General features: G+C 48.6%; 1 protein-coding gene and 1 long non-coding RNA gene across 3 annotated transcripts in view; one reads left to right on the forward strand and one right to left on the reverse strand.

Moving 5' to 3' along the window:
- KANSL1 (KAT8 regulatory NSL complex subunit 1) overlaps positions 1 to 23,089 on the reverse strand; it is an 83,886-nt gene that overhangs the window by 5,416 nt on the left and 55,381 nt on the right. Inside the window, exons 3-12 of one of the 2 annotated variants that reach the window (XM_071728545.1) lie at positions 20,533 to 20,637; positions 14,043 to 14,158; positions 12,400 to 12,595; positions 9,924 to 10,089; positions 5,381 to 5,566; positions 4,791 to 4,952; positions 4,309 to 4,460; positions 2,011 to 2,126; positions 948 to 1,005; positions 183 to 295 (exon numbers count right to left, since the gene is read on the reverse strand). In XM_071728545.1, coding sequence (XP_071584646.1) covers positions 183 to 295; positions 948 to 1,005; positions 2,011 to 2,126; positions 4,309 to 4,460; positions 4,791 to 4,952; positions 5,381 to 5,566; positions 9,924 to 10,089; positions 12,400 to 12,595; positions 14,043 to 14,158; positions 20,533 to 20,637 — 1,370 coding nt within the window. The remainder of the gene's footprint in view (positions 1 to 182; positions 296 to 947; positions 1,006 to 2,010; positions 2,127 to 4,308; positions 4,461 to 4,790; positions 4,953 to 5,380; positions 5,567 to 9,923; positions 10,090 to 12,399; positions 12,596 to 14,042; positions 14,159 to 20,532; positions 20,638 to 23,089) is intronic. The other variant, XM_071728547.1, reaches the window with a different exon arrangement.
- Positions 2,757 to 5,551, forward strand: LOC139788548 (uncharacterized). The gene is made up of 2 exons (XR_011722877.1): positions 2,757 to 4,231; positions 5,312 to 5,551. It is a non-coding gene; the product is annotated as an uncharacterized lncRNA (long non-coding RNA).

Genomic DNA, 23,089 nt, shown 5'->3' on the forward strand with positions numbered 1-23,089 from the left:
CAAAGCCTCCACAACCTCCTCCCCTGAGCTGCTGGGGACACCACGTTGGCCAACAGAGCCCCCCAACTCTTTGCATCCCAGGGTTGGGGCAGCCCCTGCCAGTGCCAGGGCTGTGCTGGGGGGGCTGTGGCAGGGCTGGGGGGTCGTGCTGGGGGGGCTGGGGCAGGGTTGGGGGGCTGTACCTGCTGCCCCTCCTCTGGGGGGGCATGCTGGTGCTCCAAAGCCACCGGGCTCGCTCCATCTCTTCACACTTCCCATGGCGAGCAGCAAAGGCTGAATCAGACAAATCCTCAATCTGGGAAGAAGGGAAGAAGGTTTGGTCAGAGCTTTCTTCTCTGAAACACTCATCTACAGGCAGGTGTTTGGGGTTTTTTTCCCAGCATTAGCTAGAGCAGGAACTGAAATGAAGGTTTGGATCTGGAAGGAGGGAGATGCTCCCAGTGAGTGCCAAAGCACCTTGTTAAAAACAGAGTCTGCATTGCTTAGGAAGGGATTAAAAAATGAAAAAAACAGAAAGTTCTTATCCCAGAGTGAAAGAGCTCACACAGAGGTTTGAAGAAACACCATCATTATCAGTTTAGTTAAAATAATAACTAGAGCAGCACGACTGCTCATGATTTCTTGATTAGGCTATTCCAGAGGAAAGATTGCTGCCCAGAGAGGTCTCCTGACAGCAATCAGACCTCAGGTTCAGCTGTACCCAGCCAGTTAATCCAACTCCTGCCTCCTCATGCCTTTCCTGAAAGAGAGCCAACACCAGCCTGGGTTCTGCAAGGCCCATTCTACCATTTGGTTGCAACCAAGGAAGAGATTCTGCACCTCCCCAGGGAGCTCCCTGTGTCCCCTCCCTTCCAGCAGCCTCCATGGGCACTGCTGCCAACCCCATCCCACCTCCCCTGGGGACTCAACCCCATCCCACCTCCCCTGGGAACAAAACCCTTTCCTACCTCCTCGTTGTCTTCCTCAGGGTTGGCTTTCAGAGCACTGATATCCACTTCACGCCAGCTGCAAGACAAGACCAGAGGGAGAGAGTCAGAAGCCTGGCAGGAGATTCCCTTCCACCTTGGGAGGGTCAGGAATGGAGAAGGAGGCCACCAGCATCCTCCTCCTCCTCCTCTGTCCCTTCCCTCCTGCCCATTCCTGGTGCTCTCTGGCAGCTCCTGGAGACTCCTTCCCTCTCCTGCTCCAAAATGGGGCCAGGAAGAGCAAGAAGGACCAGGAGGAGGGAAGAGGTAAGATGGGAAACCTGGAGAATATAGAGGGGAAAAACAAGACTGGAAACCAGGAAGTTTGGACAAAGAAGCTGCAGCACAAGTGGGCAAACTCCCCCCAAGCAAAAAACCAGGGACTGATCTCACCCCTGGTGCTAATCCAAGGGCTGAGGGTTCCCCTCCTCATGCTCAGCTGGGGCAGAGGAAATTTCTGGTTCCTACCACAGCCCAGCTTGGCACTGCTTCTCCTGGCCAGAGCAACCCAAAGCAACTGAACTGCAGAATTAACCCAGCCCAGGCACCCAGCACCCAGCCTGGACACGTGCAGAGCTGGGAAAGCACCAGGACCTTTGGTTTCGTGTGCTCAGAGGCTCCATAGAATCATTAAGGTTGGGAAAGAGCTCCAAGATCAATCAAATCCAGCTGCTGACCCAACAAGATCATGGCCACTAAACCACATCCTGAAAAAAAATGGGGAACACTTCCCAAATTTGTCTGTCCTGCTTTGAAGCAGGACAGGGGACATCAGGGATGACTCCAGGTTGTACAAAGAGAGCTGAGCAGGACACATGGCAGAAGAGACACTCAGATAACACATTTCCTAACTCAGGAAGTCTCCATCAATGACAGAATCAAGTTTTCTGAATTTTCCCCTATTTCCAAGGAAGAGGAAAGCCCTGCTCCTCACCAGCACTGCAACCCTAAGGCCAGGCTGAATTTCTGCAAAATATTTGGAGGGGAAGAGAGCCTGGGATGTGACCCAGGACCCCACTCCTGGAGGTGGGGAGCAGGCACATACCTGGGGGTGAGGATCTCTTTGTACTGCAGTTTTTCCACACGTGTCGTGGCAGCAACAGACATGGGGATGACAATGTTGTTAATATCAAATGAACTTTCACCTCTCCTCCTCCTTGGCTGCAGAACAAAGCCAAAAAAAAAAAAAAAAAACAAACCAACAAACAGGTCAGAAAGGGCTGCAGGTTTTGTCATGTTAAGTCAGTGATGGAAAAAAATAGGATGTGGGACAGATGGTGTCCAGAACTAAGAGGAATTTGCATCAGGATGGAGCTCACCTTGGTGGAAGCTCTTCCCAACCCAAAACCTTTCAAGGTACCACCCAAGATGTGGTGGTCCTGCAGGGAAGGGGAGCAAAGGCTGCAGAGCTCCAACCACCACTGGCACCAGTCAGGGGGGGTCAGGAGATGCAATCCAGCTAAGAAACTGAGCCAGCAAGAAGCAAAATCTCCCCTAGAACCCACCTCCCTCCTGCCAAGGGAAAGAAGAGTCCTGAGACCACGAGGAGAGGAGGAGGAACCATTCTGTTTGGGAACAGCCCCCTTGCTCCTGTCCCTGCAGGGCTGTGGCTCCACCACTTGTGACACTGAGCCAGAGGAGGAATGTGAAGCAGTCAGCCAGGAGTTCATCTGGGGTTATGAGAGCTGCACTTGGAGCCTCCCAGCTTCCATCTGTGCCACGCTTTTGTCTGGGGTGGATTTTCCAAGACAGAAATAAGCTCCACACTTCACTGGGTGCTCTCCCACCATCTGTCTAACCAAAAAAACCCTCCCCTAAACCTGTGACAGTGCCCTGAATCCTCATGGATCAGCTTGATACACAAATGTGTCTCTCTAACAGAGTCACCTCCCATTTACCATGGTTTTCCTCTCTTTTGGTCTCAGGAACCCAACTGCCTGGGACCTGCCACGGTCAAACCCTGGGACTTGTCTGGAGCTGGATGAGGATGGAGTGGATGGGGAATTATTCCCATGGCAGCAAGGAAATCCCAGTGTGTCACTGCTGAGAGGGAGGCCTGACCCAGACTTTTTCCAGGCTGGGATGCTCGATCCTTGATGCAGCTCCTTGAGCTCCTTGACCTCTTCCCAATGTCCACAGAGCTCCTGCAGCATTTGGCTGCTGAAGTGAAGCCACTTGGTTTTGCTTTTCTGAATGAGCTTGTGAAAAAGCAGCAGAAAAAGCAGCAAGAGGAGAGCAAAATATGCATGCAAAGCAGAAGGAGAAATCATCTTGAGGTGCTAGAGCTGCTGAACCATCCTTCAGAACACTTAGAACTTCCAGTGCCAAAGTCCCCAGTGCTTGTTGGCTCTTCAGTGACATCTCTTCACTGATGTCACAGCTTATGATGCAGCAGAAAATTCTGCAGTCAAGGAACCTCCTGAAGGACCTGAGAGCACCAGAGCAACGAACTGGGAGCAGGGCCATGAAGTGTCCTCAGCTCTGCCAGGTGCCTCTTACCCACCCTGATGTCACCACTTCAAGGAAATGTGTTCTGCTGTCCCTTGGTCACATCTCTGGGGCACAAACTGTGAACTGGAGTGGGTCAGACAGAGGGCAGGTTCTCCCCTGAGCCACTGAAGAGTTCAGAATTCAGTCCTTTGAGGGCTTTCTCTTAAGGTGGGTCAGGTGCTGGGAGGATGGATGACATCTGGCAGAGGAGCTGCATGGTCAGAGAGCACCCTGGGAGGGAGTTATGGTCCTGCTCACTGCTGGTGCTTCATGAAGGTCCCAAATTTTGTCATCCTGTTGCACGTTGGGAGGCTGAGTGTGCCTCAGAGCTCAGCAAATGCTGAAGCTTGTGTGCAGGTGACAATCAAGGTGGCTGCCACCACCCTTGTCCCACTGCCCTGTGACTCAGCTCCAACCCCACTGACAGCCCAGGGTCACCAAGGCCACCACAGGGAAGCCATTTCCATGGAAACAGCACTGTAAGAACACTGCTGGTGCTCAGCTCTCCTGCTCCTCTTCCTGCCAGCCCCAGACAGCTCCAGAAAAACAAAACTCCAGAGGCTGAGCAAATCCAGGGGACTTCTGAGAAGGAATGGAGACTGCAACCAGCAGTGGCTGAGCTGACAGAGAACCTGGAATTGCAGCTGCCTGGCTCTGCAAACCAAAGTCAATCCAGGAAACCCAACAGCCCCAAAGCCAGGAGTGAAAAAAAAGGGATCCACAACCCAACCATCAGCTGAACCAAGGGGTGAAGAGCACCAGGAAGCACTCTCGAGGTGAAGTGCTCCAAAGATGAGACCCTGTGATGGAGCTGAGCTCAGACACCTCTCCAGAAAGGCACCTGGGTACTTACAGCTGTGCTGGAGGTGCCCTGGGAACTCGTGCTGGCAGGAGCAGAACCTTCTGAGGAGGTGGAGAGTTGTCTGGCTATGGGGCTGTGAGGTGGGGGGGTTGCAGCTGCTGCCAAGTAGCTTGGGCCACCAACATCCGTGTGATGCTTCAACACTACACAAGGGAGGGTGGGAGAAAAGGGAAGAATGCCATTAACAGACAAACAAAAAACCCCAATAAACAAGAGGCAAAAGCCCCAACCCACCAACCAAGTGGTGGAGAGAAATGGACCACGTGCCCCAGAAACTGCCAGGGCTGAGGAGGAACTCAGCGTGAAAGGGAAGCACCTTCTGATGGTGGCTGCCAGCTTGAGAGAGGCCCTGGGAGGGTCGGGGGGGGAGGAAGAAGCAGTTAAAAGCACACCAGGGATTTGCTGTGGTGGTGACAAGGAGGTGGAGAGAGGCTGGATGTGCAGCAAAGCCCAAGCTCCCCCCCAGGCCCTACCTTCACTCCTCTCTGATGAGCTGTCTCGCAATCGCTTTTTGTCCCAGGCAGGAGGTTGGACAAGAGAGTGCTCTGGAGCTCTCTCAGCCTTGGACACGGCCATAAAATCGTCTAAAGGTGGCCTGTGTGCCTTGTCTGGTTGGGTTTTTTGATGTGAGCGCTCTGAGGAGGGGAACAGAGGAAGAGCTATGAAATGCCAGGTTTCACCTCTTTTTTTTATTTTTATTCTCTCGGCAACGGGAGAGGCGGGCAGAGTCGAGCAGCTCTGTAAATCCAGACAGGTCAAGGGAAAAATGGGGGGGTTTCAACACCCTCGGGGGGCTGGAGAGATGTGTTGAGAGCTGGCAGAGTGCCCAGGAGCACAGGCTGAGATTGAGCAAAAAAACAAAAAAAGTCCCTGGGAGCTGAGCCCAACCTGAACTTCACCCCCTGCACACGCTTCACCTCCAGCCCTGGCCTCAACCCCTGAATTTTTAGGGGATCCTCCTCCTCCTCCTCCTCCTTCTCCTCTCTCCTGCCAGGTTGCAGAGCTGTTGGAGAAAAGATCAGGCAGTGTTCCTGGAGGTGGTGGAGGCAGGGAGGACACTTACTGGCTGCAGTGAAGAAGGAGTTGACCAGCTTGTGGCGGTCCTTGCGAGCAGGGTCAGCCAGGCTGCTGGCAGGCAGGGGGGCTCTGTGCTTGAGTGAGAGCTTTTTGGGAGGTTTGATTTTCTCGTAGGGTTTGTTCTGCCACTGAGACTTCAACATGCTCTGGAAGTGCAGGCTGGTCGGCACATCTGCAAGAAGGACACAAAACCATGAGTAAAAATGAGAGAATCAGGAAACTCCAGCCCCAGCAACTCCTCCCGGGAAGAAGAACCCTGGATAAAGCCAGGGCTGTCAAATCCAGGCTCCCCGAAGCCTTCCACACTTTCCAGGAGTTCCTGCAAAGTTAGGACCCAACCTTTCTAATCCAAAGAAGGTTTGTACAGTATTCCCAGCCCAGGGATAGCCAGGGTGGCAGGGGAATGAAATCCTTGTCAGAAAAACCATCACTGAAGGCACCTCCTGTACCTCCCCACTCAACTCTGCTCTCTCAGATCTGACTTCCAAGACTCTGGAGATACCTCAGCACATCAGATCTACAGAGGGATGGGCTGGGAGAGGGAAATTCAGCTTAAAACCTCCCTTTCAGGTCAAGCCAAAAGCCAACCAAGTGCTGTGTGATGTTCACCTGCCTGCTGGGGCACCTCAATCACCAGCCACAGGAGAAGCTGTGGGGGGGAACCCAAAGAGCAGCTGGATCCAGGAGCATCCCAGGGGAATTATCTGGGTGACTGATGGGTTTGGAGCCTGAAGTTTCTGAGCATCAGGGAAACCCAGAGTCCCTGTGCTTGTTTCATCCTGTGCTGTCCTGCTCTGAAATGGGGCAGATGCTGCTTTTGCCCACATTTCTCCAACTTTGTTTCTCCCACATCCTTGTGCACTCCCTGCCCTCAACCAGGAGACAGCTCAGGAGATTATTCTGTGTATTTCTTGTGCTGAGAGGGCTGAGGTCAATGAGAAAAACCATTCACTGGAGGAACAAACCACTCCAGCATCAGGAGTCCCACAAACACAGCTTCAGATCTGATCACCCAAAACTGCTCCCTAAGTCTCCTCCAAGACCCAGTTCTCTTTTGTTATGACTCAGGGCTAAAATCCTGGTTTGGAAAAGCATCTTTAGGGTTATCAAGAGAGCCACTGAGGTGTGAATTTGTCTCCTCCAACTACACCCATAAGACTGTTGACCACCAGCATTTGTGGTTGGACATGTCCCCCATATGCTCTCCTCCCCCAGTACAGACCAGTACAGACCATCACCAGCAGGACATGCTGCCACAACCAGGAGTTACAAGCACTGAGATGAGCATCAGGAGCACAAACATCTCTCTGCCCACACCCCTCAAGCTTACATGACATTTTCCCAAGGACTCTGAAGCAACCCTGAGCAGAGCTGAACCTTCCCAGACCCCAGAGAAGGAAAAAGCTCTGCAGAGGAGATGTGGAAACATTCAGGAGCTGGGGTGGGATTCAGGAACTGCATCCAGATCATCTCAGAGGTGAGCTGGATTAATCCAAGCTCTGGCAGTAGTCTTGACAGTTGCTTTCTGAACCCATCCTAAATTTCTGCAACAATTCCAAGGCCTGGAAAGCCCCAGCAGATCCAGGCAGGCAAACAGGAGCTGGCAGGACACAGGCTGGAGTTGGCTGTTATTAATAGGGGGAACATGACCTTAGGAAAAAGCCAGGACAGCTGCATTTCCAGTAACTTGATGGTTCCAGGTCTGGTTTGAACCCATCCCTTGGCTAAGGAAGGGCTGGGACAGCTCTTCAGCCACCACATGTGGAGGGGCCGTGTCCCAAAGAACAGGGAGGGGACATCCCAGTCCTTTAAGGATATTACCAACAAGGCTGCAAAACCACTGAGATGAGTGGGAAAGCATCCTCTTCTCTGTTAATTTTTTTTTGTTTGTTTTTTCATGTAAACTGATCCCATCCCAGCAGCCCCCACATCCGTGGAAGGAGGGGAGAGGTCCACAGGAGAGGGGAAAAATGCAAGATAAAATGTTGTCAGCAGAAAATGAGTTCTTTGCTGGCTTGGTAGTGTCTTGTTGACAGCACTGGTTGCACCAGAGGCTGTGCAGCAAGTGACATCCTCACTGTTCTTCCTCCCCCCTCCTCCTCCTCCTCCTAAGCTGAGCAGTGCAGACCTCCCAGGGACCAGCAGATGGCAACAGGACTGAGCCTGAGAGCCTGGTGCTCACCCTCCCCTCCAAGGTTATTACATCATCTGAACATTCCCAGTGAGGCAGCAGATGAACCAGGAAAAAAAAAAAAAAAAGAAAAAAATTAAATATTTTTTTTTTAAATGTAAAGGAACCAAGGAAGCCCAAGTGCAAGGGGTTAAAAGCCTCAATGCCTGCTCCCTGCTTGCCAGAAGAATAAATATTTTTTTTCCTCCCCTGGTGCCTGGCAATTTTGCCCTTGGCAAACAACACCAGAGATCCTTGGCTGCCAGGGAGAAGCCCCAGAGAGCCAAGGCTCAAAGTGAAAGTCAGCACATGCTCACAGCTCCATCTCCCAAACACCAGCAGCTTCTCCACAAAGTCCTCACTGTCACTGCCTCCCCAGCTGAGCCCCCAAAATGATGATGTGAGAGCACTGAGAGCAACCTGGGTCAGTGCTCAGGGGCTGGGAGACACCTCCATGCAGCCCAAAAATATCAGGCAGAACAATTCCCCCACCTGAGCACACTCCCTGGGTTTTATGTTTGGCTAGAAAAGCATCTTTACCCCCAAAAAGCAACCTTAGCAAACCTATTATCAACTTTAATCTGAGGTAGGGAGGGGGAATGTGGGTATTTCTGTAGGGTTGTTTTAAGATTTAACACTGTGTAGCTTTAAAAAAAGTTTTTAATCCAGAAAGGGTTTTTTAGCATGTGAGCTAACCCTAAGAAAATGAAATATGGGATGAAATAATGTGCCTGCTGGCCACGCTGCAACAGGACACAGCTTCCTAGGATATTAGATTTAACACTCCAGACAGAGTGCTGTGAAACCAGGAAATAAATTTCTGCTTCAATTCCCTTGAATTCCACGCCAGAGATGTGTCTTAGGAGGAGGTGGGGATTTGGTTTTTAAAAATAGCACCAATTTGCTATTTTTGTCTGTTTTAAATATAGTTGCTAGTCAAAGATGCCAGATTAATTGCTCCCAGACACTCCATGAATTTCCTCCTGTCAAAGGAAGTTTGTGCAAAGCTGGAATTTCAACCCAAACACCACACACTGGGTTAAACCCCAGTGTTTGAACCAGGACCATCCACTTCACACCAGCAGGATGCACACCTTCCTCCCAGTATTCCCAGTAGGGGTGGTTTACACCTCCAGTAACCAGGCACTCCTACCATGGGAAGGAATCACTGAGATGGATTTTCCACCTGATAAAACAACCAGACTTTTATCATTTGTGGGCCTGTGTTTTGGGATCAGAGAAAAAAAGATGGCAGTGGACATCAATCTCATGGAAGACAACAGTTTTTTTGTCAAAGAACAGGTTTGCATTTCATTTGGCAGTTTAGGGAGCAAAAAGACTCTGGAAATTACTGTTTTTCCTTTGGGAAAAGTCCCTACACTCAAAATCTGTGAATACCCCTCAGTAAAGGTCAGGAATAGTTATTCCTCTTAATGATGATTAACCCTGGTACTGTAGCTCAGGGAAAGGAGTGTCCCAGTGGGAAGACCCCTTCTTGCTGCACCCTCTGAACCATGGGAGATCATTTTCAATTCCTTACAAGGGCAAAAAAAAAAAATTTCCTGTGTCTTAAACCAATTCCCAAGTAATTTTATACAGCAAATTATTTCTCAAGTGGTTTCACAGCCACAGAGACACCATCCAGAGACCCAGGGCCCAGGACAGACTCCCAGGCACTGCTGGGTTTCCAAGAGGAGCTCCAGGTCATGCTCCCAAAACACAGAGGCTCAGAGCAGAGCAAACTCCAGGTGAAATGCTTTTCTGACCCCTAATAATAATAATAATAATAATAATTTTTTTTTTTTTTAATTAAAATAACAATGCATCCTAAAAATACTTAGGATGAAAAAGCTGGCAGTAGCCAAGCAGATCTGCATTTCTCTGGAAGCCCAGGATCAGATGGTTTGGGTTGGAAGGGACCTTAAAGAGCATGGAGAGGGACTTTTCCTAAGACTTGTCCAACAACAGGACAAGGGGAAATGAAACTGGAGGAGAAGAGGTTCAGCCTGGATCTCAAGAAGGAATTCAGGAGGGTGCTGAGACTCTGGAACAGGTTTTCCATGGAAGTCATAGCTTCCTTGAGGTGTTCAGGGCCAGGTTGGATGAGACTTTGAGCAACCTGGGCTGGATGAGAGGTGTCCCTGCCCATGACAGCTTGGAGATGATCTCTAAGGACTCTTCCAACCTCAGCCATTTTAGAATTTTAGGATTATCTATTTCCAACCCCCTGCCAGGAGCAGGGACATCATCAGGCAGGAGAAGCAGGCTCTGCAGCATCTCCAAGCACCCCTGGTAACCCAGCTGAGCCTCTGGGGTTGATAATAACCCCCCCTGGCAGCTCCATGGGTGCTGTGCTTACCATCTGGGAATGACAGGACAGGATGGATACAGGAATCCAGCTGGGAGAGACGTTCCAGCAAGGGGGCATCATACTGGATCTCCAGAGTTGTTGAGCTCCGAGTGCCACAGAGGGCACAGGAAGGGTTCACATCACAGCTACATCGTGCCAGGCTGTTCCTATGGACCTGGGAAAGGGAGAGAGAGAGAGGACTTTCAATAGATCAGAGGTCACTGTGCTCAAAAGGCTCACTTCAGGCTTTGACAGCTTGTGAAAAACATCCCAAAGGCTGATTATTTTTATTTATACCCTGTATAAAACCTGCTTGCTTTCTCTGGCCTCATAAAAAGATGCTTTCACTTGGCATAAACACAACTGTGTTCAACAGAAACTAAAATTGACTCAAAGCATTTCATTTTATCTAGGTTGGAACCCCATTTATAAAAAAAACCAAGAGGCAGCACAATCCAGTTGTCAGAGAGGGGAAAAAAAGCCTTTTGGAGTTCTGATGGGTCAAAGAGCCATTGCTCCATGTCAAGAGCTGACACAGGGTAAAAAAGGGTGATTTTCAACCTCTTTTCCTAAACCAGGCCAGATATTGAATTCACAGAGTTATAGACTTTAGATACACTTGATGTGGTTCATTTTTATGAAAGCACTGCAGGTAAACAGATGCAGAACTGGATGTAAATCCCATACAGAGACAGCAACTGAGGATCCCCCATCAAAATGGTAGGATGTTTCCAACTGGATCCTGCAGAAGGAAGTGTTATTCCAATCATTTCCATTAATGACCTGAGTGATGGAAGAGATAACATCCTCAAGCCTTAGCAAATAACCCAAGAACTAAGAAGGCTTGCAAGTACCTTGAAGGAAAGAGCTGGAAATGATCTAAAATGAATAAAATGGAATTTACTGAGGGTAAATGTAACAAGTGGATGCTTCAGAGACCAGTGGGAGGAAGAGGTCAGTGAGCAGGAATTCTGCCCAGAGGATCTGGGGGTTGTTATGGATCAGAAGATGAATCAGCAGTGTTGTACCACTGCTGAGAATTAACACCCCATAGGGCTTTATAAACAGGATGGCAAGACCCAGGAGGTGTAATCCTGACACTCTGGAGAGCTGCACCCACTTCTTGGCAGACGTTTCCAAAAAATGGGTGCACCAAATGGAGAGGAAAACACCACCAAAAGTCCAGGAGGCAAAAAAATAGGTCCTATGTGCAAAATCAGCCTCATGACTGCATTAGGAATTCTCACATCAACTTTCCCACTTGAGGGAGAGCTGCTGGAGTGATGTGGGGAGCTGACCCAACGGGCTACAGACACATCCAAGCCTTGAAGCTGCTTTTTTTTCCCATGGGCCATCTCTTAAAACTTTCAAGTGATGATGTATTCAGGTTCTGTAGAACAGCAGGCACAGTTATGGATGAGCTCTACTGAAACAGTGAACTCTGAAGTCATCATTTCTGGACACAGCAACTCATGACCTCTTTGTGTTAGATGGGAGAGTGTGGTCAGTGGTATTTCTGGACCATGACTTAACCATCACTCAGTTTTTTCTTGAATCACGGGATGTGCCCCAATGAAATGCCTCAAAATTAAATGAAAAGCCCCAAAACTTTGTGGTCAAGCTTGAATTGATACACTCAGGCTCAAAGGTAAGTGGATTTTTGCCATCTGAGAGCTGCATGCACAAAAAAAATGTCCTTATTCCCTCCCTTTCTAGCTATCCTCCAACTGAAAGTTTATGGCATTCCTAAGAGGAATTAAAAAGAACAAGGCACACATCCCTCATCCAGGGAATAAATTATATTTCCACTGAAATAAGTTCTGCAAAGGGGCAAGGAAAGGCTATGGGGAGTGGAGTATAGGATAAGTTAAAAAAAAAACCAAAAAAACAAAGCCAAGAACAGAGTCAGAGTGTTCAGTGATTTCCAAACATCAGCAGCAGAAGTGAACACGATCACCTTGGCAGCCCTTCTGCAAAACATCCCACATATGCCTGGTCACACAATTGTAATTTTTCTTTGAGCAAGTAGCAGCAAGTTCCTGGGGCTGTGTTAATTCCTGTGCTTGGAGCTAAGATTTCCTGCTACTTGACTTTTCAGTCCTCCCTAAGAACTGGAACTACCTTGAACTACCTGGCCTTAAGTTCACCTCAGGCTGCTTGGTTTTAGCCAAGAAAACCCACATCAGAGTGGGTTTTCTCCCCTCTCCAGTGACAATTAATCAGTCTCCCAACAAATTAAAAGCTTCTCCTTCATTTCTGCTTTTCTTCAGCAGACTTTGAAGCCTCCCTGTCCTCTTCTCCCTCCCCCATCACTTTTCCCCTCTTAAGAACCACAAACATTCCCCGACCGGAGAGATCTTTTCATGCAAAGCACAAAATCCCATCAGGAGCTCAAAATCCCACTGGACCAACACCCATCAGGAGCTCACCAGGCTTTTGGGTGTGGAACTTTAGCTCAAGACTGTCCCAAACCCCCAGCACTGACCTTTTTGGAAAGGGGCATAATGCTGCTGGGTCGAACAAGTCGTCGCTTCTTACAGCTCAGCACGGGGCGAGTCCGAGCTGCCACACACGTTCCATCCCAAGATGAGGAAACCATGTTCAGCCTTTGCTTTTTATGCAAGAGCTCCTCAGCTTCCTGGCCATCTCCCTGAGAATGTTCTGCCAGACCAGGCTGAAGACTGCCCAAGAGGAAAAGAGAAGACAGATATTTGTTACTCGTTCCAGCATCCCACGTTACCCAGCGGTCCCAGCCAGGCTCTTGAGTCAAAGCCTCTAAGTTGAGTTTAAAGCACTGTAGTTTCATGAAGCAGTAGTTTTTTATTAAGCCAACTCTCATTTTTTCTTTTACTTTGGCCACTCTGCCACCACTGAACCTTTTGATAAAATATTTGGAAGTTCTGAACAAAAGGCAGCATGTGAAGCTGGACACAGAGCAAGACCAAAACCACTCTAGCCCTGAGCAGCTTTAATCTCTTTTTAAAATTCTTTTTTTTTTAATCTCTTTAAAAACTCTTTCAAGAGTTTATCTTCCCCCCAAAATTACAGTATTTTCCCCTCAAAATTACAGTATCTTCCCCCTAAAATTACAGTTCAGTGGATCTTAGCAGATTGTAGTGAATCTAAATGCCAAAGAGCACAAGGCAGACAACCTGTAGAAAAAAATATTTAACCTAGATGTAAACTTGATTGTGATGAATATTTGAGGATGACAGCCCTACCAACTCCCAGCAGTGACACCAGGAAGGTGTAATCTCCACATTAACTTTTCCTTTTAGCCTACAAAGGACTTCCCTGCCCAGGTGAAGCATCCCTACCCCACCATGACACCAATACCCCATTGCCAGCCACCAAATTTAAGCCCAGCTCCTCATCCACAGAACCTTTTTTTGTTTCTAAGTGTTTCACTTTGAAAAATGCAAAACATTCAAAGGCTACAAGCACACAAAGGGGTCTGCAGAGTTGGAGCTGTAGCAGTGATTTAGCTGATCAGTGCTTTCTCCACTTGCTTGCACCTCCTCAAGGTACTGAGCAAGTGCAATGGTGCTGGAAATGCTTTTCTAACCAGTACCAGAACTCTGGAACACCACATGCTCTTGGGTTTTCAAGAGGTTCAACCCTAAATCATCGTGCAGCACAGGAGAGTTTCTTTCATTTGTTTTCATTTACCCAGTTCAAGACTTCCTGAAGAAAAACAGCTTAAAGAAACAAAGAATTTTAAAAGTCTTGCTCCCCAGATCAGGGGGATTTAGGTTGCTCAGTTTCTCCAGAAAGTGGGCCAGTGGTTACAGGTACTTGTGCAAAGTGATTTTGAGCAGGCCACTGGTGATTTGAATCACAGAATTTGCAAGTGTATTAAAAATACCCAGGAAGAAACAGTTTTGAACATGCTCACTGCATGACTGCCTGCAGGGCTGCTTCATGTAAACACAGCTCAGTTTAATACCATTTTCAGAAAAACAATGCAGCAGAAAACCTCAAGCAAACAATCTCCTCCAAACTGTTTCCAAGCATCATCTGCTACCATCCTTTTTTCAAAAATACTTTTTTATACCATTACCAACCCCGTTACTACCAACTAGGCCTTTGTCAAGATCACAAAAATCAACCTCTTCCCAGGCAGCTTACGTGTTAATAACTCCATTGACAGGTCTTGGTGCTCCACAGGGCTTGGTGGGATGGGATTCAAGAGTATTTGCAGCAGAAATTCCCAAGTTCTCTAGAGGCTGGGATCCAGGAACACTCTAAGGAAGGATAAGGAAGATGATAAATTCATTAAAAAGGCTCCTAAAATAGCCACAACTTTGGCATTCCCAGTTTCTAGTTGAGAATTCTGCACCACAGCCATGGGGTTTCCACACAGGACTTGAAAATAAGGATTCAGAAGTCACTATGAGACTGGAGACCAAAGGAGCAGCTCTGGGGCACAAGGAACCAAAGGACCTCAGTTCCCCTCAGGCAACCCCAGAGGAGCATGAAAGGCTGAGGTCTTTAAGGAGGTTTTTTAGTATTTTTTTCCTCAATAATTCCAACAAGTTCCTGACCACCTGTAAAGCTTGCAGGCAGCTTCTGCAGTTTGATGTTGAGCTGCAAGCTCCTGTCTGAGCAGTCTGGGGGCAAAGGGGAGGGGAGAGGGAGAGGAGACCAGACTTGCAAAACTGCATTTGCATTTTAAGTCAAGACCTGTGCAAACAGAGTCCAAACAGCCTTTTAAAAAGGTTTGTAAATGAGTATGCACATAAGCTTGGGTTGAAGCAGGCCAACCCCATGAAGTGAAACTGCCTGATAAACACAAAGCTGGAAACACCTTTTGGGCAGAGGAAAGGAAGGCAAAAAACTAAGCTGAAAACACCCAGCTCCTCAACTGCTTCTGCCTTAGGTCTGAAATACAAATCCCCCTGGATTTGGCAATTCCTGCAGCTCCCAAGGACACCTTGGCTTTGTCCCTCCTGCCAGTGACATTCCTGCAGGTGCCAGCACAGTCTGGATTTTCACACCCCTGGCACTCCTCACCCCCACTCTTCATCCTTGCAGCCCTTTGGTTTTGCTTTCAGACACACTCCTCCTCCTCCTTCCCAGGGTTAAATTTCCTTTCTTCCATCTCTCTCTAGCTGGGTTTCCCCCTGGTGCACACAAAGGGAGTGGGGAGGTTCACATGGTTGTAAAAAAGACATCCCCCCCCCCCCCAAAAAAAAAAAAAAGGTCTGTTTTATCTCCATAGGTGCCTGGCCAGCCCCCAGCCTTGTCACACACCCTCTGAAAAGCATGATTAAAATCTTCTCTGCCATGATTCCCCCCAGCTTCATGAACAACTAAAATCAGGCTATGGTGATGCTGGACTAACAGTTTCCACATGAGCAGAACCTGACTCACCCAGGGAAGAGGAATTTCCAACAATGCATTCAGCTTCTGCTTGGTGCCTGTTTGAGGAACTTTGCTATACGTTTCTACTATAAAAAAAACCCCAAAACCCAAAAAAAAAAACCCAAACGTTTCTCCCAGGGAGGGAGCAAGGACAGGAGCAGCCTCCATGGGCTCATCTCTTGATTCTGGGGGCAAAGATCTTCATGCAAGGAGAAGGTGGCACCCTGGGGAGGTGAAATGGGTGCAGGAGATGAATGGGTTTTTTTCCCCCTGCAAGGAGAAGGTGGCACCCTGGGGGGGTGAAGTGGGTGCAGGAGCTGAATGGTTTTTTTCCCCCTGCTTTCCAGAGGTTTGGCAAAACTGAGGCTTCACATGACACCTCCTCCCAAGGCACCCACGGTTCAGGAGGGGGGGTACCCATGACTCAGAAGCTCTTTTGAAAGAGGGTTATTTATTTTTTTCTCCACAAAGGGTCTTGAAGGAGGAAATCTCTTCTCTAAGTGTTGTCTCCAGCTTGGGGGTTCCAGAGGAGAGAGGGTGACCACCCCTCTGCTTCCTGCAGAGATGCTGGGAAGGATAAATCCATCAACTGAGCAGGAAAAACCCAGGCTCATCTTATCCCACTGAAGAAGGGTGTACCCTAAAAAGGCTCTGAGATGAGCAATGGGGGAAATGAGCAGGACAGCCCAAACTGACATCTCCAGCATCCAGACCTCTTGCACCAGCTCCTCCTGGATGCATCTTTCCTCCAGGGCTGGCTGGGCAGGCAGGATGGGATCCCAAGGAGTGTTCATCCCACCAGGACTGCACTGATGCTCCAGCCTGAGCTCTTTTCTCCATGTTTTGGGTACATGGGGTCTGGAAGTCCAAGTCTTTAGGATAGCTCAGACTCTTGGAGTGGGTCAAAGCTTCAGCTCCACCAGACCTGCTGATGAAACCAGGAGCCTGCAGACCACCAGGGGCTCTCATGGCAGTGGAGAAGCTGAGCACTGGCAGTAATCATGACTCAACCCCAGGGAAGTCCCCCATATTCCAAAAAAAGTCCCAGAAAAACTGGGCAGGCTCTGGCCTTTCATCCATCACTAAATCCAAACCAGGGAAAAGCTTCCCCAAGACATTCCATCACTATCTTCTCTCATTTATTATTAAAAACTGTAAGTGCACTCCCAAGCAACACAACCAATGAACCAGCACCAACAGCCAAGTTGTTTTCTTCAGGGTTTCCATGTTCTTCCCATCCTCAGGCAAAAATATTGATTCACATTCTGAGCTTCCAGTTCCCAACAGACATTTCCCAGGCTTCTCTGCAGAGCCCTTCCCTCATCTGATGGAAGGATTAGCTCCTCCTAGGGATTATCAGCAACATCCCACATCTCAAGCCCATGCCTGAGGACACGTATCCTGCACTCAGGCTGGCCAAGGGAGGTACTCAGGGATGAGAGCCAAAAAAAGGAGCTGGGGATGGGAGCAGACTGTGGACCTGTCTCTTATTCTGCCAGTTTAGAGACAGAAAAACCAAAGGAAAAAAGAAAAAAAAAGCCTAATTCTAAGCAACACAATGAGTGCCAAAATGATCAGCACCTCTCCAGGAGAGGCCCAAGAAATACCCTTCCAGTAAGAGCCTGAAGGCATTGGGTGGTCCCAAAGTGGCTCAAACTCCTGCTGCCAAGCTGCAGCACTTTGCTGTCCTCCTGTGTTTGGGGAGGAACAGAGCTTGACTGCACCAGGAGGGCTTGAACTTCCTAGCCCAACAGTCAGTGTAGTTGACACAGATCAAAAAATGAACTAGAAGTGACTGGAAATGGTCTCTGGGCCATTTACCTCTCCAGGAGAGGCCCAAGAAACACCCTTTCAGTAAGAGCCCTAAGGCACTGGGTGGTCCCAGCCAAGCTGCAGCACTTTTCTGTCCTCCTGCTGCTGTGTTTGGGGAGGAACAGAGCTTGACTGCACCAGGAGGGCTTGGGCTTCCTATCCCAACAGTCAGTGTAGTTGATACAGATCAAAAAATGAACTAGAAGTGACTGGAAATGGTCTCTGGGCCATTTACCTCTCCAGGAGAGGCCCAAGAAACACCCTTCCAGTAAGAGCCCTAAGGCACTGGGTGCTCCCAACGTGGCTCAAACTCCTGCAGCCAAGCTGCAGCACTTTCTGTCCTGATGCTGCTGTGTTTGGGGAGGAACAGAGCTTGACTGCACCAGGAGGGCTTGAACTTCCTAGCCCAACAGTCAGTGTAGTTGATACAGATCAAAAAATGAACTAGAAGTGACTGGAAATGGTCTCTGGGCCATTTACCTCTCCAGGAGAGGCCCAAGAAATACCCTTCCAGTAAGAGCCCTAAGGCATTGGGTGGTCCCAGCCAAGCTGCAGCACTTTTCTGTCCTGATGCTGCTGTGTTTGGGGAGGAACAGAGCTTGACTGCACCAGGAGGGCTTGGGCTGCCTAGCCCAACAGTCAGTGTAGTTGATACAGATCAAAAAAATGAACTAGAAGTGACTGGAAATGGTCTCTGGGCTAATCCCTGGCTGGGAGCAGCTCAAGGCTCTGACTGACTCAACACCCCACCCTGATGAGCAAGTTGAATAAGCACAACCCTTCCTGCAGCAGGGTGTAGAAGCCCAGGGGCAATGTTTCTGACACCTCCAGCACTGCTGCAGAGGAGTGGGCAGCACCCAGTGATGTGCATGGCCACCAGCAGCAATGTGTGAAAAGGAATAAAAAGTTTGGTTTGGGAGGAGTCACTCACCAAGGTGGCAAGGAGTAGCCAAAAAGGTGGCACCTAGGATCCTACAGCCTGCTTTACACCTGAAGTCTTGTTCTTCACTGCTCTCAGCATCTATTTTTTGTGTCACTGATACCTCCAAGATCTGCAGGAAGACAAGGGTCTTGTCCTTGTCTGAGACAAGGTAAAAAAAAGGGCAATGTGATGAATTTGGAAGCACACAAAAAAAGTCTTGAGTGTGTAGGGAAGTGCCAGGTGAGCCCCAGCCCTTCCATCTGCAGATTCCCAGCTTGAAAACACACTCCTGTCAGATAAATATTGATGGAAACAGAAAAGGAAGAAACTCTTCTGCCCAGCATTGTTAAATTTGAGGATTTATCTCCTTTATCAGCCTGCCATGTACAGATTAGCTCCCAACAAAGCCAGCTCCTCAGTGCTGTTTCTGATGTGAGCTGGAGCAGGCTGGCACTGCACTGATTATTCCCTGAGCACTTTTAGGGTTAAACAACAAAGGGGGGAAACCCACAGGACAGAGGGACATCACTGCTCAACTCCAGACACTGCCTAATGCCTGGGATTCAACCAGGATCTGCAGCAGCCCCTGGCATCCCAGCTCTCCAGCTCCATTCCTCAGCCACCAGCTCCTCCTGAGCAAACCCTGGTCCCTGTACCCCCCCTGCACAGCAGTGTTGTGATCTGCAAATTAAAGATTGACATTCCAAACACACATCTGAAAACCAGTGTCAAGCAAGGAGTGAATCACTTCTGACATCCCCCTTTGTGGTCCCAGCCTTAATCAAAAATTTCACAGTGTTTCATAGTATCATTCAATTTGGGGAAAACTCTAACAAAGTCTTACCAGTGACAGGAGAAATCCTTTTCCAGTCACTGCTAGTTCATTTTTTTCATCTGTATCAACTACACTGACTGTTGGGCTAGGAAGTTCAAGCCCTCCTGGTGCAGTCAAGCTCTGTTCCTCCCCAAACACAGCAGCATCAGGACAGAAAAGTGCTGCACCTTGGCTGGGACCACCCAATGCCTTAGGGCTCTTACTGGAAGGGTGTTTCTTGGGCCTCTCCTGGAGAGGTAAATGGCCCAGAGACCATTTCCAGTCACTTCTAGTTCATTTTTTAATCTGTATCAACTACACTGACTGTTGGGCTACAAAGCCCAAGCCCTCCTGGTGCAGTCAAGCTCTGTTCCTCCCCAAACACAGCAGCAGCAGGACAGAAAAGTGCTGCAGCTTGGCTGGGACCACCCCATGCCTTAGGGCTCTTACTGGAAGGGTATTTCTTAAGCCTCTCCTGGAGAGGTAAATGGCCCAGAGACCATTTCCAGTCACTTCCAGTTCATTTTTTTCATCTGTATCAACTACACTGACTGTTGGGCTACGAAGCCCAAGCCCTCCTGGTGCAGTCAAGCTCTTTTCCTCCCCAAACACAGCAGCAGCAGGACAGAAAAGTGCTGCAGCTTGGCTGGGACCACCCAGTGCCTTAGGGCTCTTACTGGAAGGGTGTTTCTTAGGCCTCTCCTGGAGAGGTAAATGGCCCAGAGACCATTTCCAGTCACTTCTAGTTCATTTTTTAATCTGTATCAACTACACTGACTGTTGGGCTACGAAGCCCAAGCCCTCCTGGTGCAGTCAAGCTCTGTTCCTCCCCAAACAGAGCAGCATCAGGACAGAAAAGTGCTGCAGCTTGGCTGGGACCACCCCATGCCTTAGGGCTCTTACTGGAAGGGTGTTTCTTAGGCCTCTCCTGGAGAGGTAAATGGCCCAGAGACCATTTCCAGTCACTTCCAGTTCATTTTTTTCATCTGTATCAACTACACTGACTGTTGGGCTAGGAAGCCCAAGCCCTCCTGGTGCAGTCAAGCTCTTTTCCTCCCCAAACACAGCAGCAGCAGGACAGAAAAGTGCTGCAGCTTGGCACGTTGGGACCACCCTTCTCTTAGTACTCCACCACAACCTCAAAATCCTTGATTTTTCAACGTCAGTGGGTCCCACAGGATCCCAAGTAATCACAGCCAGGCTGTGCAGTACTATCAAGCCTTCAGACTCTGGCCTACATTTCTGCATTAAATAATAAATACCTGGCACTCTGCATAGTTTCCAGTGCATCTCACTGAAATCATTAGTTCCCCTTCCAAGGGGTAGCACTCAAGCAGATATTAATAGCCACATCTTCAGAAGCCTTTGCTAATTGTGCTGCTCTCAGTTTGAGTTCCTTTTTTTTTTTTTTTTGTGCTAGAGGGAAAGGATTAGTTAGGATTTTGAAGCTTCACAAAATGCTCATGCATATTAAAAAGATACCCCAAGGAACTCTCTTCTAAAAGGTGTTTAAATCCTATCGTTTATTAACCCCAAAGTAACCTGGGAGGGGAGGGAGAGCTGCAGAGATCAGCAATTCCCCCAGTCAGCTCCTTTTCTGCCAGGCCCATGGTTTGAGCATCTCCTTCCACCTCACCTGGAAGGAGGAACCTTCCCCAACCCCAAATTCATGAAGGAGAAGCAGCTGGCCCCAGCCAGGCACTTACCAGCCTCTCAGCCCCAGGTTCCAGCTTCACTTCAGCACTAAGGGGATGGGATGCATCATCTGCTGCAGGATCAGGGGGTGATGCTTCCCCAAGAACTATCAGCCCCTGGAAAAGAGGGAAGGGAAGAGGAATTAACTGTGAATCCTTCAGTCTCAGCAAGGGAATTCTGCACCCACCATTCCCCAGAAATTGCACCCACTGCTGAACAAGGCTTCATCCCCCACTGTGTTTTCCAGATGCCAAACCAAATCTCCTGCTGCCTGGATTTTCCTGCCACCTCCAGTGAACTGGGAAGGGGAAGGAGAGTGGCTGCAGCCAGATCACGTGCCTTGGAGCCCATTCATTGCAGAATCTTGGGTAAAACTGCTGAAAGCTGCTGCTGGGTCCTCCTCCCAACCCTTCCCCTCCTCCTGCATCCCAGGAGCTGTGTGCCAGCAGAACCCCAGAGAAGTTTTTGCTGCAGCAGAGAGCAGGAAACCACTGCCTGCAGAGTACCAAGTAGAACTTGCCTGCCACAGCCAAGCAAACCCCTTCTGAGCAGGTGCCAAAAATTGACAAACTTGTTACTCTGAGCAGATTTTTTTTTTCCCCCCCTCCAAAGAAGTGATATTCACAAAATTGTTAAAAAAAAAAAAAAAGAGAAAAAAGACAACCACTGATAAATAAGCCATTGCTAGGAACCCAGTGGGACAAAGCAGAGTGGCAGAGCACTGATTTATCAGCCTTAACATATGTTGAGCTGTTTATGGTTTACTTGAAGTGATGCTCACTCCCAAGGCAGGACTGCTTTCTCTCTGAAGGACAATGTAACATAAAATCAGGAAAATTATGCATATTCTGAGCTGTATTATAACCAGGCAGGCTAAAATGTGCAAGGGATTTAAGAGGTGGTGAAACCTACAGGCTGTGAATACAATCCACAAGAAAAACAAGCCAAGAACAAGTTTGCATTTGGTCAAAGGAGGAACTATAGGAAGATGATGAAGAACAGGCAGATCAGGCAGCTGAAAACTATTTTGGAGGTTGCATGGTGTGTCACAAGAAAGTGAGACTGGATGGGAACCTGGAATGTTATCTGGGAAGCAGAGAGAGCTAAAATGCTTCCCTCAAAGTCCACAAAGTCAAATCTTACATGACTGATGTGAAGGCACCTGGCCACAGAAGTCACTCATCAGGCTCATCTTACACCTTGACCCCACCTTCTCTACATCAGCAGCTTTCCAGGAAGGGAATGGTAGCCCAGAGTTCAGAAATACTTTGTTTAAAAGCAGTTCATAAACTAAATGCAACTGTATGTTGGCCTCTGACCAGCAATAAGGAATAAACTTAGAATAAACATGATGAGGACTTCCCAGAGTTTTCTGATATCTCAGAAGGCTGTTCAGTGGCTGAGAGTCTAAAACTCAATTAAAATATTGCAGTTTTTTTCCTCTGCTTTTAAAAGATCCCTCTCTGAGGGCAACTCATCACATTTCACCATTGCTTCTAGAAACATCCTTCAGCAAAGAGCTTGGTCACCTCCAGATGTCAGGGGACAAGAAAAAGGGAGAATCTGGGACTGAATGTAAATGGAACCAAGGCAACTGCTTCTTTTTGGCACCCCAGGAAGCATTTGGGCTTCTGCTTTTGCTCAGCAAGTAAGATGGGGAAGGATGGGCATCAGGAACAGAAAAAACCACCACAGACTTCTGCCTTCAGTTTAAAGGAAGAGGATGAAGGGAGCTGCCCTGGAAGGAGCAGTAATTAATTCTCTGTACTGGGGGTATTTCTTTACAAGTAAGGTCCCTTTACTGGTGACTTTGAAGCAGAGGTAATGCTGAAATGCTGAAAAAATGCTGAAACCCTGTGCCAGATTTGGGTTTGGGCTCTCATACAGGAGCTGCCCTGTCCAAACCCACCATGCCCATCACTGCTCCTCCCCTGCTCCTGGTCCTCAGACAGCCCCTATGGACCTGCAGCCCAAAAACTGAGAGCTTTGTGCTCTCTGCTTTGCTTCTGAGGGTTTTAAATCTCCTTTGTTTTTACACTTCTGGATAACACAGAGGATTCAGCAGGGCAACATCAAATTTCCAACTCCCTTTATGGAACAGGAAAGGAGCAGCACGTCCAAGGTCACACAAAACCTGCTTTTCACCAAAGGAAAAAGGAAGGCTCCCTCCAATATTTATGGGCAAGTTTGCTGCTTCTGTGCTTCTATTTTTAACACTAATTATGGTATTAATGAGAAGTCTGTCATACAGGTCTCAGCTAGAGACAGATACAGAGATAGATCTCAGATGTCTCCCAGTCCTGTAGCAGTCAGCAGCTTCTGCCAAGGGACTAATGGGCAAGGAAGGGGACTGACACACATTAAAGCACATCAGGAAGATATTGAGTGTCCTCAACAGCCCTGCAGAGGGGACAGCAGCATCTCTTACCATGCCCTAAGCCCCACAAAGCACTGCAGACACAGGAAACCCATGCCAGGGCTGCAAATCCTTCCAGCAAGAGGCTCCTCCTAACTCCCACCCCACCCTTCCCATCACGGGTTTCTCTTGACTCAGCAGCCCTGAGCAGA

This window comes from Heliangelus exortis, chromosome 29 (genome assembly GCF_036169615.1).
Source record: "Heliangelus exortis chromosome 29, bHelExo1.hap1, whole genome shotgun sequence".
Classification (NCBI taxonomy): Eukaryota; Metazoa; Chordata; class Aves; order Apodiformes; family Trochilidae; genus Heliangelus; species Heliangelus exortis.